The 16,916-nt window shown below is 34.3% G+C and overlaps 1 protein-coding gene across 1 annotated transcript; it reads right to left on the bottom strand.

Annotated features, from left to right (window-relative positions):
* Positions 1–6,345, bottom strand: LOC138331282 (mesenchyme-specific cell surface glycoprotein-like). The gene is made up of 9 exons (XM_069278804.1): positions 6,124–6,345; positions 5,242–5,440; positions 4,514–4,643; positions 4,091–4,205; positions 3,545–3,727; positions 3,108–3,179; positions 2,390–2,625; positions 1,603–1,823; positions 1–839 (listed from the first exon to the last, which is right to left on the bottom strand). Exons 1-9 carry the CDS (start codon positions 6,287–6,289, stop codon positions 689–691), a joined length of 1,473 nt encoding a protein of 490 aa, XP_069134905.1. The 5' UTR covers positions 6,290–6,345; the 3' UTR covers positions 1–688.
* Between the last annotated feature and the right edge of the window lie 10,571 nt (positions 6,346–16,916).

The raw sequence follows: 16,916 nt of genomic DNA on the forward strand, positions 1-16,916 counted from the left end.
CATTTCCATAATTGTACAGTGGTGATACAATGACAGATATTCAATATAATACAACTTTTTCAAAACAAAAACAAATATGGAATAAATAACTACATAAAAACAGAATATTGCTTTTGTAAGTTAAAGATGCTCCATCTCCGACAGAGCATAAATGATATTCATCACTTGAACAATAATTGGTGTTTAATCGTGTATATATATGTCTAATTAACACAAAAAATAATATGAAATAATTTATTTTGCCTTTGTTGCATATGCATGCGCAATCAGTACTTCAGTCCATACAGGATATAGTGCCACGGATTTTTTTCGGGATGCAATTAATTGTTTTTTGTAATTCTAACTTGAAGTAAAATTAGAAGCTTTAACATTCCAATGGTGTAAAGTAGGTAACTTTTGTAATTGAAGAAAAATACTAAATCGTCTGCTCCTGTTTTTGATAGTGAAAAAATACCATTTGTCAGCGGTGGAGCATCTTTAAATGACAAAATTGATGATCGACAAAATGCATAAATTTTAACATTGGCAGACAGAATTTATCTTTTCACTTCAATATCAATACTAATCCGCCCTTATCCAATACCAAATTCCGATAATTTTTTTAGACTCAATATTTTTTCCATATTGGGTCACTATAAATAATATATCGGGTGATTGATTAGTTATCGACCTCCATTACTGTCGATATTCAGCCGAACGCCGGTTTGTCGATGTGTTGTAAGACACGGCTCCCGTCACTGTTGATTCCCCTAATTTCCAGCAAGGACACCGTACCACTAACCGTCCCAGTAACCAGCAGTAGCGGTTTACCGTTAGGACTGTCCACAGGGGATATATACCTAGAAAATGTGAAATAAATATTACACGGATGCACTACAGTTGTTGTCTTAAAATGGTAAAACGAATGAGAAAAACATTTTATTATCCTGAAATATAGAAGTTTAATATCCATATGAGTCCTCGCTGACCCCCTGGGGGACCAGAGGGGCGGGTCAAAACAGGGTCAAAATAACTTAAATTTCAAATGTGACTAATTCATGTACCACCTGATATCTGATAACGTTTGTGAGTGACTACATATAAAATGTATTGTTTATATTGGTGATGGAATGACGTCAAAAGATAATATCCCGCGCTAACGTCATTTTAAAGAAATTCATTTTAATAACTTAAATTAATTAGGCGGGGGAGAGCTGAGCATCTGATAGGCCAATCCTTCTTTTATCTGATTTTTACCATAATTTCTTTATACGTAGAGTTTGCTTATAAAAACTGATTATGTTTTTACTAATACGTGGTATCGTATATTTTATCTTGGGCCAAAAAGATATGTCCGTCTAGGGTTACCCGACCGACCCTTATTTTTTCCCTCTATTCTACGAAAAAAATAGAAGTCGGAATTTTGATTTCAGACTCTGGTTCCGGCCATTATTTTAGAGTGAAAGACACTAAAAAACTCCCGACCTACCGACCCTATTTTATTATTATTATTTTTTTTGCCAATGTAATCCTAAACAGACAATTATTTTTTTGGCCTTATAATGAAAGCCCAAATGTAATACAAGATTATTTTGAAGCATTGTTTAGTATTTCCACACTTGCCTGAGATCCTCTGGGTCTACAGCGCTAATGGAACGTGTGTTGTACAGATCACTGAAGGTTGCATCGGTCCTTGGAATACCGGTCCATAAACTTTCAAATTTCAAATTAGTGACGTCATCAGTTATTGTGTACACTGCTATGAGCCCTGGTCGTTCAATCCCGAGGAATACGACCGTTGTGTCTCCAATCTGCGCGGCTTCTAAACCCTCTACTTCCGGTCCCTGTTAAAACATTTGAAGTTTCAATGTATTACCAGAAGTGAATCTAGTTTGAAATACATACAATATACTTACAAAGCAGACTAAAAACAGCTTATTAGGCAATGCTACTATTTCCTATTTATAGTACTTAATTGTTCTGTTATTATTTATCAAAATTTATAGGTTGGTGCAATGCTTTCCCATTTAAAATATTATGTATTTTGATTGCATTCTGTATTTGTATATTATAGAGTTATCTGTCCTTGTGGGTAGGTATTGATTGCAACATCATTTGTTTGCGAGCGTAACGTCATACATTTCAGAGAAAACGACGCGACGAATTTCACTCAAAAATAATAACACAATGGAATACCTACACGTAGATGAGGTTACTTTGTATTATGCCAGAATGGAATATAATATATCATATGTGAAAAGTAGTGTTTTATCTGTGAACAGGTTTGTAGTTTGACGTCACCTGTCATCACAAAAACTGATGACGTAGCAATCAGGAGTAGACCGATATACTTTACGTAGCATTTTTTTTAAATTCTACTTTAAAGATTTAATTAGTATATAATCCATACTTTGTTATCAGATCGTGAATCCATTGTTGATGAGACTACGTCATTGTTCTTTTTTCCGTCAGCATTAAACATCATCGGATGTTGCTTTGCGATTTGTTCCTCGACGTCACTTCCGGTATCATAAACTATATCGTGAGTCGTTAGATCAAATATGGACATGCCTCTTCCTCCAAATGCGTAAAGTGTTTCATACTCATCCCCTACTTTACCCTCCAAATTACTGACCTGCAAACGCCCTGTCAATCAAAAAGTGACACTTTGGTAATATTGTTATATTGACATCTCAATAGGTTGTACAGTATGGCAAAAGATATAAGCATTTATGATTAAATGATGTTTGGTTATGAAAAGGCAAATTCCATGGACAAACTCGAGATGCTTTTATAAAAGGAAGAGTTACTTTTAGGCATCTTTAAGAGCACCATACATGTAAAACTCATCATGGCCTCATTCTCGACACTTCAGGGGGTCCGACCACTTACGATCTCTCCGTCCTTGAACTGTCGTAAGTGATCGGAACCCCTAGTATCGATAATGCATGATCTTATCGTTTCTCGTCATCAATGTAGGCTTGGAAACTGCTTTTATGGATTGGAAAGAGCTAAGCTAGAATGTTGGCAAGAATATTTAAATATTACATTTGTAGTTGTACGCAAACAAATGCTCTTGTTTATTTGCAATTATAGTCATAATACAAAAACTACTTTGTACAACTCACCGAGATTCTGTTTATTTTGTAGAGTTCCACTGAAGCCATTCAGAGACGCCCATTTGGCTATATCAGAGGAATCTAACAAAGCAAAGTGTGTAACAGTTGTCAAAACGTAAAGGTTAGGGTAAAGAGTTACATATGCCATCATTTGGGAAATGCTATGTTATTTACTGTTAAAATACATGCGAGGCAAAAATTTTCATCATATCTTTACTGATGGTGTTTATCTCGTAACAGTCTTTTGTAAAGTATACAATATTACCATATAAGTATTTTGCTGTTTCTGCATTATAGACTATTGGTGTCTTTTGTCTAATAAGTGAACTTATACTATACTTTTTTAAAGATGTCATGGTATTTTGTCGGCTAAACACAATTTTATGCGTAATAATTTGTTTTTATTCACAATTTATTAACAGCATACAACGAGATGTCAAACTAACCAGCAATGTTAAGACTGGACACACGTGATGCCTCGTTAAATCCCCCAGCCCCGGGGATAGCAGAGTAGTCCTTGAGGTCCCCCTCGTTGGCCGTCAGAAGGTAAGACTTTTCACCAACAGTGATCCTCTTTATAGAATCACAGAGGTACATCCCCATGACGGGCCATGACTGCATGTTTATAGCTACAAAAATCAAACAGCTTGGATGTGCTAGGATATCAATCTGTAGTATCGATGTGAAAATATATAAAGCTTAATACTTATAATTTAATCTTCTACCAACATTTTTAAAAAGAACTTTTGGTGATGAGGTATGTCTTCATAAAAACATTACGCACCTATTCTCTGCCGATCAAATACCATGTTACAAAAGAACAAGTTCAAATGAAAATCTCAATCTTAAGTGATTTTAAGAATGATTTTACATCGGAAAATTCACAATATCAGATATCAGTCAGAAAAAACGAAAACACGATCATATTTTTATTATTTCCTGTCCTAAAAATAATTTGATATTTATCTTGGAACATAGAAAAGATATTTTACCGTGATCTTTGTCGCTAGCATCAAACTTGAATTGAGTCCAGTTCTTGTAACCAAGTGGGTGGATAGCAAGAATTTCCTCGTTGATGATGTCCACTTCCGCAATGGCGTTATTTTCCTTTATAAGAAATGCATTTATCAATATCAATTGTCAACGATTTTTTTAATCTGTGTCATTTGTGTCGTCATAGATGCGGCTTGTGTGTTTTGTACAAATTTATGGAACTTTTTATCAGACTGACCTACTCTTATTGTAAACAAATCGAAATATATGTGGTTAACATTAAATTTACATATATATGTACATAGAATTATATATGTACATATCTATGTACATATTTTAGTGGTAATTTTATTCTCGCGCTTTTCGCTCTATAAACTCTGTGATAGATTGATTGTATTTTCTTTTTTGTTTTTCTTACTTACCTGTAATCCTACGTAGGCTATTTTTTCGTCCCGACTGAAGGTGATGAATTCTGGTTCTACATCGTTAGAGAAAGAATTGTTGTTCTCTCTGTATACAAATCTGGCTCCACGAGATACTAGGTCCTGCCAACTATAATATATAATACAATTATAAAGAAGGCCATCAATGATTTTTGAATTTTCGTTTGAATTAGCAATAAGCATAACAAAACAATCTAGGTAGAAGAAAGAAACATCTAATGTTCCAAGCATTCCAATATCACAACTTAAACAAACATCATAATTGTATGACGCACTCTAATATTTTGTTACCTCGGCCGCGATGAAAGCATTCAACAAACAAAATTATATTCAAATGAAATTTAAACATAATCATTGAAGTCTCTTTGACAATTTTTTGACTACGACTTTATACATTCCTAACAAACAAATTTTCTGTTAATCTACAGCGTCCTAATTTCTGCGCGGCAGTTGTCTATCACTGCGCCCGACGGTAAAAGAGCGTAATGAATGTTCAGTGTTAACATAGAAAATTCAGGAAATTTTGCTTTTGTTTGATGCTGTGACCTCAGCTTATACCATCAAAATCAATTCTATTATTATATCACAATTGTTGAAATTTTGTAATATTTGCGTCGGAAAGGTAGTTGTCCTTTAGTATCTTAATCTTCTGAAATACAACACTTTTATCTAAAAATATCTTCAATTATTAAGTTTTATTAACTTACTGCGTATTATACTTTTTGAAGTCAAGCCTTGTGTACCGGAAGTCACTCTCGGCGCCCTGAAGAGGTTGGAAGTTAATGATCCCGATAGCGCCCTCTGGATCGACAAAGTGGGTGCCATTGTTATACGCCTCGGCCTCCACGGCAACCACAATGGTCTGACAGTCGGAAGTGGGCAGGATCATATCCGGTAAGGATCCAACTGTAGTGAAATTGTTATACAGTTTAGTTGCTAATATTTGCGAGGGTTTAATGTTCATTAAATTCGTGAATTCACCTATAATCTCGCAACTTATTACCTTGCGAATGTTTTTTTTTTCCAAAAAACATTGTTTTACGTGTTTAACTCTATCTTGTGAATGACCCCTTCAAGTTCTACAAAGACGATCTGCGAAAATAATTCCCCGCGAAGAATTACAAACAGTAAATCGCTAATTTTTACACCCGCAAAATTTTACAACTATACAGTATGTGTATATAGAAACTGTATCCATTTCTCATATGTTTGTTCTTGTTTTTTTAACATTTCCGAAATCTTAAAATGTTTGATATGCAGCAAACAAGGTTCAGTATTTTTATTGGAAATTGGAAATTTTGATATAGAAAAGAAAAAATCATTTTCGAATATTTATGTGTTTTATTAATTATCTCTCGTCTCACTTTAAATTAAATTTCAACCCAAATAGTAGCATGGTGCAAGAACATCACTGTCTATGTATTCTTCGAAAATCCTTTTTATAATTTAATAGTACTTTTTTCGTAATATCATTTTACTTAACGTATTGAAATTAGTGTAAAATCGCGTCAGCAAATTTTAGAAGATTCACATTGTAATCTGTTAATCAAAATTATTCTGTAATAATATCAAAATTAACAAAAAGGTACCTGTAATTGTGTGAACCAGATCCAGCGTTTGTTTTCCTGTGTCATATCTTCTATAAACTTTCACCATTCCGTTCTCCTTGTCTTTGAGGTTGTCCATCGGCACGAGCAAATGTTCGCCACAAAATTCTACGTCTGTGAGTTCTACGTCATTAATTCGCGTCTTCATGATCAAAACTGGATTCGCCAGGTCGTGGACGTAATACGCATGTAGAAGATTGCCACCTAAAAAAGCACATCTAACATATAAAACAAAAGCTGAAATATTGTAAACTAGCTGACTTTCAATGCCACCTAACTTCGGGTTTCCCTAGCTGAAGACATTCCGTGATGATTCATAAGTTTGATTTACACGCAAAATTTCGAAAACTATCATCAGCCGCTATTTTGTGAAAATGTTTTTACGGTAATTTTTGTTTTACCTGATACCGTTATATAATCAATCGTTACTCTACAAGCAAATCAAGAGAAAGGAAAAGCCAAATATTTAGTAAACGTTTAGTTTGAAAACCGCTCCGGTTTTGTTTTCATTGTACGAGACAAGTTTAGTTTGAAAACCGCTCCGGTTTTGTTTTCATTGTACGAGACAAGTATAGCCTTAGAGGTTATATTTTCCCCTTCTGAAACACCTTTTACTTTGTTTTGGTTTACATTTAACTTCCAATTAACACATCAGCAATTAAATTATTCTTTTATATCTTGGAGAGCTTAAGATAACAAACCCTAATCAGCGTACCAAGCTCAAATATTTATTGACATTGAATACTTATTATAAGGCACACAAACATTAAGCGTGTTACCAATCCTATAAAAAAGAGAGTATATTTGTAATTTTTTCCAGTGTTGTACTTAGTGTCACTCGTGGGGGTTTTTTCAGAATTATTTCCGAATTATTTTCAACCCAACGGCCATAATAAATGCAAAATAATTGATAAATATACAATTATTTATACAGGAGGTCACATAAGAAAGAGGTTAAACACAAGTCATTTAGCTCAAGGAAAATACAAAGAAAAAAATCAATGCTTACCATGAACGGAATTGAGACTAAATAAACGACAATGTTGATCGCCCTTGGAAGATTACTATCTATCTATAATTGTCGGTATGTAACTAAACACTTTTAACATTTAACGGGGTCGACAAATTAGTTGACGACGTACGACGTTAATTGACTGAGAGTATAAACCTATTGACAACAAACTGATTCATGACGTAGGCCGACAAAACAACATGTAACAATTAACTGGTTGACAATGTAAGTCAACAACAAACTGGTTGACAATGTAAGCAACAACAAACCGACAACAAACTGGTTGACAATGTTGCCAACACAAACTGGTTGACAATGTAAGTCAACAACAAGACCGAGTCAACAAAAACTGGTTGACAATGTAACAACAACGACAATGTAGTTGACAATGTAAGCCAACAAAAACTGGTTGACAATGTGACAATAACTGGTTGACAATGTAGGCTGGTGACTGTAAGCAAACAACAAACTGGTTGACAATGTAAGCAAACAACAAACTGGTTACAATGTAAGCAAACAACAAACTGGTTGACGTAAGCCAACGACACTGGTTGACAATGTAAGCCAACAAAAACTGACAATGTAAGCCAACAACAAACTGGTTGACAATGTAGCAACAACAAACTGGTTGACAATGTAAGTCACAACAAAGGTTGACAATTAGCCAACAACAAACTGTTGGCCGACAATTACCGTTGGTAGTTCGAGATTTCAAACTTACCTATAACGTAAATGTACTGTTGCCGACTGGGAGTTGACGACGCCGTCGATGTAGTTATTGGGAAGATAAATGGTTGACAACTCCTCCAGATAAATTTTTTCAATGGGTACCGACGTTACCAATGTAATGGAAAAAATACAGAAAACGGCAATACTTCGGAGTTCCATTATGATGTCTAATGAAGCGATGGTGTTTGGTAATGTGGGTCTCCGGGGTCCCAGAACAATACGTCACAGAGCCGGAGTGTGGTCCATTATATAGCCGTACCATGACCTACCCTTGATCCAGAGCGTCGAGTGACAGCCTGGAAGTGTCAATACAAAGTGCGCGGTACACTGTAAGTACACTGATGTCTCCACTGATGGAGATCGCGTGATTTCTACCCTATTATATCACTATATTAAACACTTTGACTTCATACCTTAATCCGAGATCATCCGTTACATAATACGTGCTTTATATGTCATGTTAGAACAAATATTTTCAATCATTCATTGCTCTTACCAAGATCACTATTGGAGAGACAGACACTTTATGTGAAACAATAGTACTGTAAAAACACACTACAGTATATATTAAAGTGATGTTCACACTCACTTACCAAGAAGAGTTTTGAATGTGGCATTCGCCATCAAAAGTGTAAAAGCCTATTATCTTAATTTTTTTGCAAAAATAAAACATGAAAAAATAGTTATGTGCTCGTCTGGGATATGTTATGACCAACACAGAAACTAGTTCTTTTGACCAGACTTCCAAGTCTGAATAAAATCAATAATTATTGTTATTACATGTATTATTTGTTTTTTGTTGTTGTTGTTGTTGTTTTTTTTTGTTTTTTTTTCAATACCAAAGGACAATCTTGTATTTCTGTGTGGCATTATCTTGTTTTGTGATGTAATGAACATCGTGGTTCCTTCTGTTTCATGTTAAGATGACTCGCTTTCATTTAGTTTTTATCTGAAATTTGTCCATGAATAAGCATACATCAAGGAGTAGCTCTAGGTTGTTTGTTATTATTGTTATTTTCATTATTATTTTAGTTTTGTTGTTTGCTCTTGTTTTGGCGGTAGGATGTGCGTGGGGGTTAACCTAACAAGAATAAACATATCCAACTGCAAAAATAAAAAAAAATATTAAATGTTTGTTTCTTTAAAAATAAATAAATAAATAAATAAATGATTTATATAGAAAACATAAAGTCTTCGTTTGCTATCTATATTCAGAAACCAAAACCAAACGTGTTGACCAAAGAATTCTATCCATAGCTCGAAATTTCTACTTTTATTCCTTTTTGAATTTTCATTTATTGATTTGTCATTTATTGATTTGATATAACAAAACATAACATTCAGACTTTATCATTTTTAAAATATAATTTTCAAATTTTGGGACATAAAGAGATCAGCTTTCTTTCGTGTGATGTTTTCTTAACGACTATAGTAATACCAGGATGTGTCAAGTTTGGAGGTAGTAGGAGAAAAACCACAGACCTACGATCAACCAAAAATACTATTGTTGTGCATATCCTTAAATCTTGTATTTGATACTGATTTATTTTCCTCTCATTTTATTGTGTCCATCATTTAACATTTTTGTACAGCTGTTTAACGAGGACACGTTGGTTTCACGTGCAATTTACGGGTGAGAACTACTGTTTGAATGTTGGACACCTTGACCCTAGCTCTATCACCGTAGCCCGTTAAAGTGATAATCTCATGCCCATTTACGATAGAGGATACATTGATGTTCCCTTAATCCACGTGGCAGCTTAAAGTTTTATGTGTCATAATAGGGCAAATATTTTGACATGTTATTGTTTCTTCAACATTCTATTGAAAACCATAAGGTTTGATAAATTAAGCTGTGGAACTCATTCAAATGGCTTCAGATTTCTTAGTAACGTTAGTTACAAAACATAAATTATGTACTGTACAATCGTTGTTTTTATGCCTTATGTATGTTTAGATGAAAACATACCTGTAGAAATCCCTTTACCTTTACTAATAACATTGTAAAAATGTGAAATTAAATTGTACACCACAATTTGACTTCATGTACTCGTTTCACTTCACTATAAATGTAAACGTAATGATTTTTGGCAAAAATAAATCACCTCTTAATAAAATAAAAGATATGCATTGAAAGTACTACAATTCTCAAAATATTGGTAACAATAACATATTTAAAGCTCTTCTTCATTCGTGAATATGAAAAATACGGCACATATAACTTTAATTTGTAACATGGGGAGATTTTGCATTTGGCCAATTTAAATTGCTTAAATATATTAACTTTACGGAGACCCTGAAAAACACACGGGCAATAGTTCCATGTGTCCGTGGGAGTGAGCGTCTTCTACATTTAAGTTGCATCAAACATATCTGTCAACATTGCCCTGTCTGAAGTATCAGGTAGCCTATACCCCGAAATCAAAATGTTGAGACTTGTAAAACGGTTCCATCGAATTCACGAAACATATTGTTCAGGCTTTTATGATTTACGATAGGATTCTGTTTCACAAACATTCTGTAACTTATGGAAAGACCATAAATTAATTGTTTCGATTGGAAAAGTATTACAGTGGATAAGTTGTTTTTCTCGTGTTCTTTGTGCTTAAGTCTATCTAGCAGCTCTACAACCTATTCGGCCTATGTGACCGATCGCCAGGCAATATGTAGCAAAGCTTAGCTCGTGCTCGCAATTGCACGTGTACCTATTCAATGTCGCAGCATATGACGTAGCGTACACAAAATATTGACTGCATAATTGTGTGCAACTATACAAAATACAAAATCACGCGCATTATCCAGGTGGTTTGATTGACAGTGGGCGTTCCTTCAATTGTGTCCACGATCCAGTACAGTACAAAAGTTACTTAATCGTAGTTAGACTGGTTTTATCGTATTTTTAGAAGATAACACTGAAAAACAGATTTGTCGACGGCAGTTTTCACCTCAGATAGGTGGACATGTTCAAGCAGGAAAATAGAATACAGTGAAATAAAACCAAGACTGGGGATAAAAACTCATGGGTGGGTAGGATAATAACAAAACATGAATTGGAACAATTTTGATCAGAATGCACGCGCAAATATTTAATGTATAATTATTTTTTTGTTTTTATGTCTTCTTTTAATACGCTGTTCAATACATAACCTTTCTCTTTTATGGGTGTACATTGGTGTCGTAACTGCGTCAAAAAATACTATTTTGTCGGTAAAATTTTAACATTTTTTTCCTGAAACTAGACTGATTTTATCATAAAAGATGCAAACAACGGGATTTGCGTCAGAAAATATCACGCAAATTTCATATATGGATAATTGACTTGCAGACGTGATTTTCTCAGAACTAATTTCAAAATGACTGGATATCATACAAGTTGTTGTAAAATTGCAATAAAACGACGAGGTTTGAGAGAAAAAATACCCTATTATATATAGATATGAAGGAATAGGATGGCAAAATGTGAAACCCTCGACAAGTCTAGGATTTTACAACAATTTGTGATCCTTACATAGATTCTTATAATATTGACCATCACATACAGTGAACTAGTACGTCTCTGTTGTCAGCTGGCGACTGTTACACTGACGTTAATTTATATAGAGATGACACGTTTGATATGGAATTTATTTCACACGAGTGAGTTACTTTTTAAAAGTAACAAAAGACACCAGCGTTATCCAACACCCAGCACATTTATACAATTGTCTGAGAGTGAATCAACACAATGTATTGTCTTAGAAAACTAATCTTATATCTTTGTTTGTTAACCAATATTTTTATCTACTTTAAGCATTGATGTCACTATTTTTTAATTTTATTGGGGTATGAAAAAAATTGTTTGCAAACTGTGTGAATCCGCGTAGCGGATTCTCATAAAAGTTTGCAAACAATTTTTTTTTCATAACCCGATAAAATTTAAAAAAAGAGTGAGATCAAAACTTATAATTAATTTTATACTCTATTTGATAAAATGAAGTATGTTTAAATGTAACATTAAAATGGTTTTTCAAGGGATTCTTTTTCCCGAATCAATACGCAACGTCAACATCTCTATTGTGACGTCACGATAACGTCGGGGTTTCGCGCCATTCTCGATTTTTTTTCATAGTGGTATGCAAAAAAAAATATTGGCCAATCAGAAAGCCAGATTTGGTATGAAACAAAGAAAAATTAATTATTGAAATGTAAATAGAAGTATTTGTTCACATACATTGAGTTACATACCGAAATGTATGTAACACACCAGTGCATGTCAAACCATAACAACCGTCATAGATTTCTATGCAAATTGCCCAAATGCACCAAAAGTTTAGACTAGTCAAATGCTTCAATTTCTACTAACAAACTCAAGTCATTTTGACTTAAGTTAAATAATGAGTGAGGTATGTGTCATAAATATTGACTTTATTCCAAAATAAAATTTTATTTTGAAAAATAAATTACAATTACATAATTGTCCTCGCACAGGAGAATATCCATTCATCATACAACCATATGTAATCTTGATACTTTTTAGTGTCTTTGAACATAAGCTTTACATGTATATATTATTATTGATACCACATATTTATTGCAATGCATATCAGAATATACATGTTTAGATTTTTCTTCTATGATAGGTTGGGGAGATACGTACACTAATAATAATATTCATTTATAATGTAATGTTAAATGTTAAAATATTTCGTTGATGATTGTACTATACCGGATTTGTTTGGAGATGGCTTAAATAAGCTTTGCCTGCTGCCAAATCCATTTGCATATTATTTGCAATAAAATTTGTTGAAATGAAAAATACCTCCCAACGACAATGGGACTCCGCACAAATTATATTGGCGGATAAGATTTGTCTCACCTAAGTATTGACTTAATTAGTGCTTTTTGTCTCGAGAGATTAGGACTGCGAGAGATTTGAACTGGGCCAAATAAAGATAAAGCCATTTTAGTATATGAGTATATCAAAATGATACTAGGGGAGGATAATCCCGTGATAGGCTCCTGAAAGGGCAAACGTTTTCCACAATATAAATTTTGTGTATTGATGTTGTTTTTGTTGCTTTTTGTGGGTTTTTTTCTTTTTGTTTGTTTGTTTGTTTTTGCTTGTTTTTTTAATACATGGGGTGTTGATTTTCATTTGAATCAATATTAGTATAAAAAAAACAGAATTGAGTATGCAGGAGCCTAAATCGGTGTACGTATCAAATGATCACATGATCGCTTCTTAGTTTACCTTACAACTTTAATTTATCATGCTGCGTCTGACATCCCCTTGTATCATTCAGTGACTGTCAATCTGAGGCCAGGTGACCTAGTATAGTGCACTAGTTGATATAGGCCGACCGTATCACACTTACAGGGGTATCTATGTATCTTCATTATATAACATGGCGGCTTAGTTCGTACCGGTCAAGGCTTTCGGGGATACCCAATAACATTGGTATTGTAACAGGGCGGGAGAGGGTTCGAGCCCGGCTGGCGGCACACTACCCTTAGGCCATGGGCTAGGAGGGTCCCACATGCACCCCCCCCCCCCAAACCTCCGAACCAATATTTTTCTGAACCCTTATGACTCACTGATCACAAATCCAAATGTTAACATTGCATAAGTTGGGATGAACTTCCGGTTATGACGTCATCAAGATGGCCGCCATCTCGAATTTCACTAAATATTGAAAAATAGTCATAACATTAACATTTTTCAACCGAAGTAGACAAATGAGGTATCAAAATGACCACAATAGAACAACAAATACATACCCACAATAGAACAACAAAAAAACCCAATATATGTAGTGATTTCTACGCAGGAAATGAAAAAAATCGGATTTAAAGCTCAAAAATGGTGATTTTTCAGCAAATTTTTCATATTTTGTTTGACGCAGCAAAAATGTTTCCCAACAGCAATCTATTATTTCTAATAGGTTTTTTGACCACTTATCAATCAGTGTAAGCAACGAAAACAACCAAAACCAATGTTAACATCGTATAAGTTCCGGTTATGACGTCATCAAGATGGCCACCATCTCGAATTTCACTGAAAAAATGAAAAATAGTCAAAACATTGACATTTTTCAACTGAAGTAGACAAATGAGGCATCAAAATGACCACAATAGAACAACAAATACATATCAGGACCAAATAATCCAATATATGTAGTGATTTGAACGCAGGAAATGAAAAAAATAATATTTTCAGCTCAAAAATAGTAATTTTTCAGCATTTTTTTCATATTTGGCTTGACGCAGCAAAAATTGTTTCTCAACAACAAAATTATTATTCACAATCAGTTATTTGACCTCTTATCAATCGGTTAAAACAACAACAACAAAAATATATAGAAATGCAAAAGAGAATTGTTATACCATCATTTGGTTTAGAAAACATCACCGGATGCGGCATATGATTGTTATTTTTTTCCAAACCGCTAACACTACATTTTCCTGGTGTCTTGGAATTTCCTGAATATAACATTGGCTATTGACGATTTTATATCTTAACAAATTTGAATTTAAAGTTGGCTGAATATCTAAGTGGGACTTCAAAATAATCCATTTTCATATTCGAAAATTTTGTAGACTAGTAGCCTCTCAAAATGAATTATTACAGCAAAACGCTAACTAATAGCTATAGGGTATCAAATTAAAGTTCCGTAAATATCATGACACTTTTCGAAACAAATTGTGTCTTTTAGAATGAGCACATCCATTGTTTATTTCCTGTGTATAACGCAAGGAAATATAAGATGGTTACTACAGTGTCACATATTTCTTTCATTATTTCTTAATGGTAATCATTTTCGTTGTGCGTGCTTTCGCCAGAGTGTCGTCTTCGACCTCGGTGACCTGATGTGACATTACATTACCGGGTTACCATCGTGGTTCTAACTTGTCAACTATCCATGGTCAGAGTTAAGATCAGAAAACATCGGCTTCAGGGATGTGGGAGCTCTTCCTTTTTCCAACCTAGTTTCACCTAGATTCACATATCGTATATGATGTTCCAGACTTCCCTGGCATGATGGAAAAGACACCAGATCAACATTCTGCGGGGGGTTGAGTTGGTTCTCCTTAATTCGTGTGAAGCACAATTCCTCATTCTTGTGAACCTCAGTGACCATAAGTGGCACAGGTGGATTCTTTGAGGTCATAAATGAGGGTCTGCAGTGAAGTTTCACTCTTTGCCAAGTCTGGAAAGCACTTTAGAGAACTTTCTACTGGAGAGTCTTCAATGGTCCTCTTTGTGCATACACCAGATGTGATACAACCAGCACCTTCAAGGGAGTGGGGAAAAGTCAGACCAATGAAAAACATTTAACATTTATGCCCTCATTAATGACCTCGATGATATCACCTGTGCCATTTATGGTCGCACGAGGGTCAACAAGATTGGTGAATAGTTCTTCATACGAATTATGGAGTTATGTGCTAAGGAGAACCAATCCACCATTGGAAGAATGTGCATTTGGTGTAATTTCCATTATGCCGTAGAAGTCTGATACAGCATATACGTACGATATGTTAGAATCTGAAAGAGATCCCACATCCCTGAACCTGTTGTTCCTGATATGAACTCTGGCCGTGGATGGGTCATAAAAGGCTAGGTAAAAAAACACTGGTAATGCAGTGTCACATGAGCTCATCGACATCGAAGACGTCGATCTGGCTTTCGACGAATTGGATACTGATATCTCGAGTAGTATTCTGATTCGGACTGCATGTACCAGCTACCAGATTTCGCGTGTGTCTCTTCAATGGATAGGTCAGTGAGGCGAGAAAGCACGCACAATAATAATGGTTATCATTGAGAACCAGTGAAAGACATATAAGTGACATTGTAGTAACCATCTGACATTTTGCTTATGCTATGCATAGGAAATAAACAATGAATGTGCTCATTTTCGAAGACACAAACGCTTTGGGAACTGTTAATGATTTAACGGAAACACAGGCTTAGCTTAGGTTACATTTTGTCAGTAGGTGTTGTGTTACTTTTGAGACGCTGCTAATCTACAAAATTGAGGGTATAACAATAAGTTTTTTTTTTTTTGCATTTCTATATATTGTTTTTGTTGTTTTTGTTTTTACTGATTGATAGGAGTTTAAATAACTGAATACGAGTAATAATTTGTTGTTGGGAAAACATTTCTGCTGCGTCAAGCCAAGTATGAAAAATTTGCTAAAAAAATCACCATTTTTGAGCTTAAAAGCTTATTTTTTTTATTTTTTTTTCCGTACAATCACTACACATATTGGATTATTTGGTCCTGATATGTATTTGTCGTTCTATTGTGGTCATTTTGATACCACATTTGTCTACTTTAGTTGAAAAATATCAGTGTTATGACTATTCTTCATTTTAAGTGAAATTCGAGATGGTGGCCATCTTGATGACGTCATAACCGGAACCTATACAATGTTAACATTGGTTTTTGTTGTTTAAACTGATTGATAAGTGGTCAAAAAACTTTTTTTGAAATAATAGATTGTTGTTGGGAAACATTTTTTGCTGCGTCAAACAAAATATGAAAAATTTGCTGAAAAAAATCACCATTTTTAAGCTTTAAATCCGATTTTTTTCATTTCCTGCGTAGAAATCACTACATATATTGGATTTTTTTTGGTCCTGATATGTATTTGTTGTTCTATTGTGGTCATTTTGATACCTCATTTGTCTACTTCGGTTGAAAAATGTTTAATGTTATGACTATTTTCAATTTTTAGTGAAATTCGAGATGGCGGCCATCTGGATGACGTCATAACCGGAAGTTCATCCCAACTTATGCAATGTTAACATTTGGATTTGTGATCAGTGGGGTCATAAGGGTTCAGAAAAAATATTGGTTCGGAGGTTTTGGGGGGGGGGGGGGGGGGGGGGCATGTGGGACCAGTATCAAATTTTAGCTCGCATGGTTTATTTTCTGGTATTGTATATAGATTTCTATAAATTTTATTTTCATTTTTTTATTTTTTTTTTTTTTTTCAATTTTTTTAATTTTAATAATACTAGTGTTTATTTTTTTTACAAATATTAATT

Source organism: Argopecten irradians, chromosome 9, assembly GCF_041381155.1.
Source record: "Argopecten irradians isolate NY chromosome 9, Ai_NY, whole genome shotgun sequence".
NCBI lineage: Eukaryota > Metazoa > Mollusca > Bivalvia > Pectinida > Pectinidae > Argopecten > Argopecten irradians.

Excerpts from the sequence above, each read along its gene's own strand:
- LOC138331282 (XM_069278804.1), bottom strand. The coding sequence starts at position 6,289 with ATGAAGACGCGAATTAATGACGTAGAACTCACAGACGTAGAATTTTGT. Across the intron at positions 3,180-3,544 it reads GTCCAGTCTTAACATTGCTG|ATTCCTCTGATATAGCCAAA; the intron begins GTTAGTTTGACA and ends TTGCTTTGTTAG. Across the intron at positions 2,626-3,107 it reads ACAAAATAAACAGAATCTCG|GGCGTTTGCAGGTCAGTAAT; the intron begins GTGAGTTGTACA and ends TTTGATTGACAG.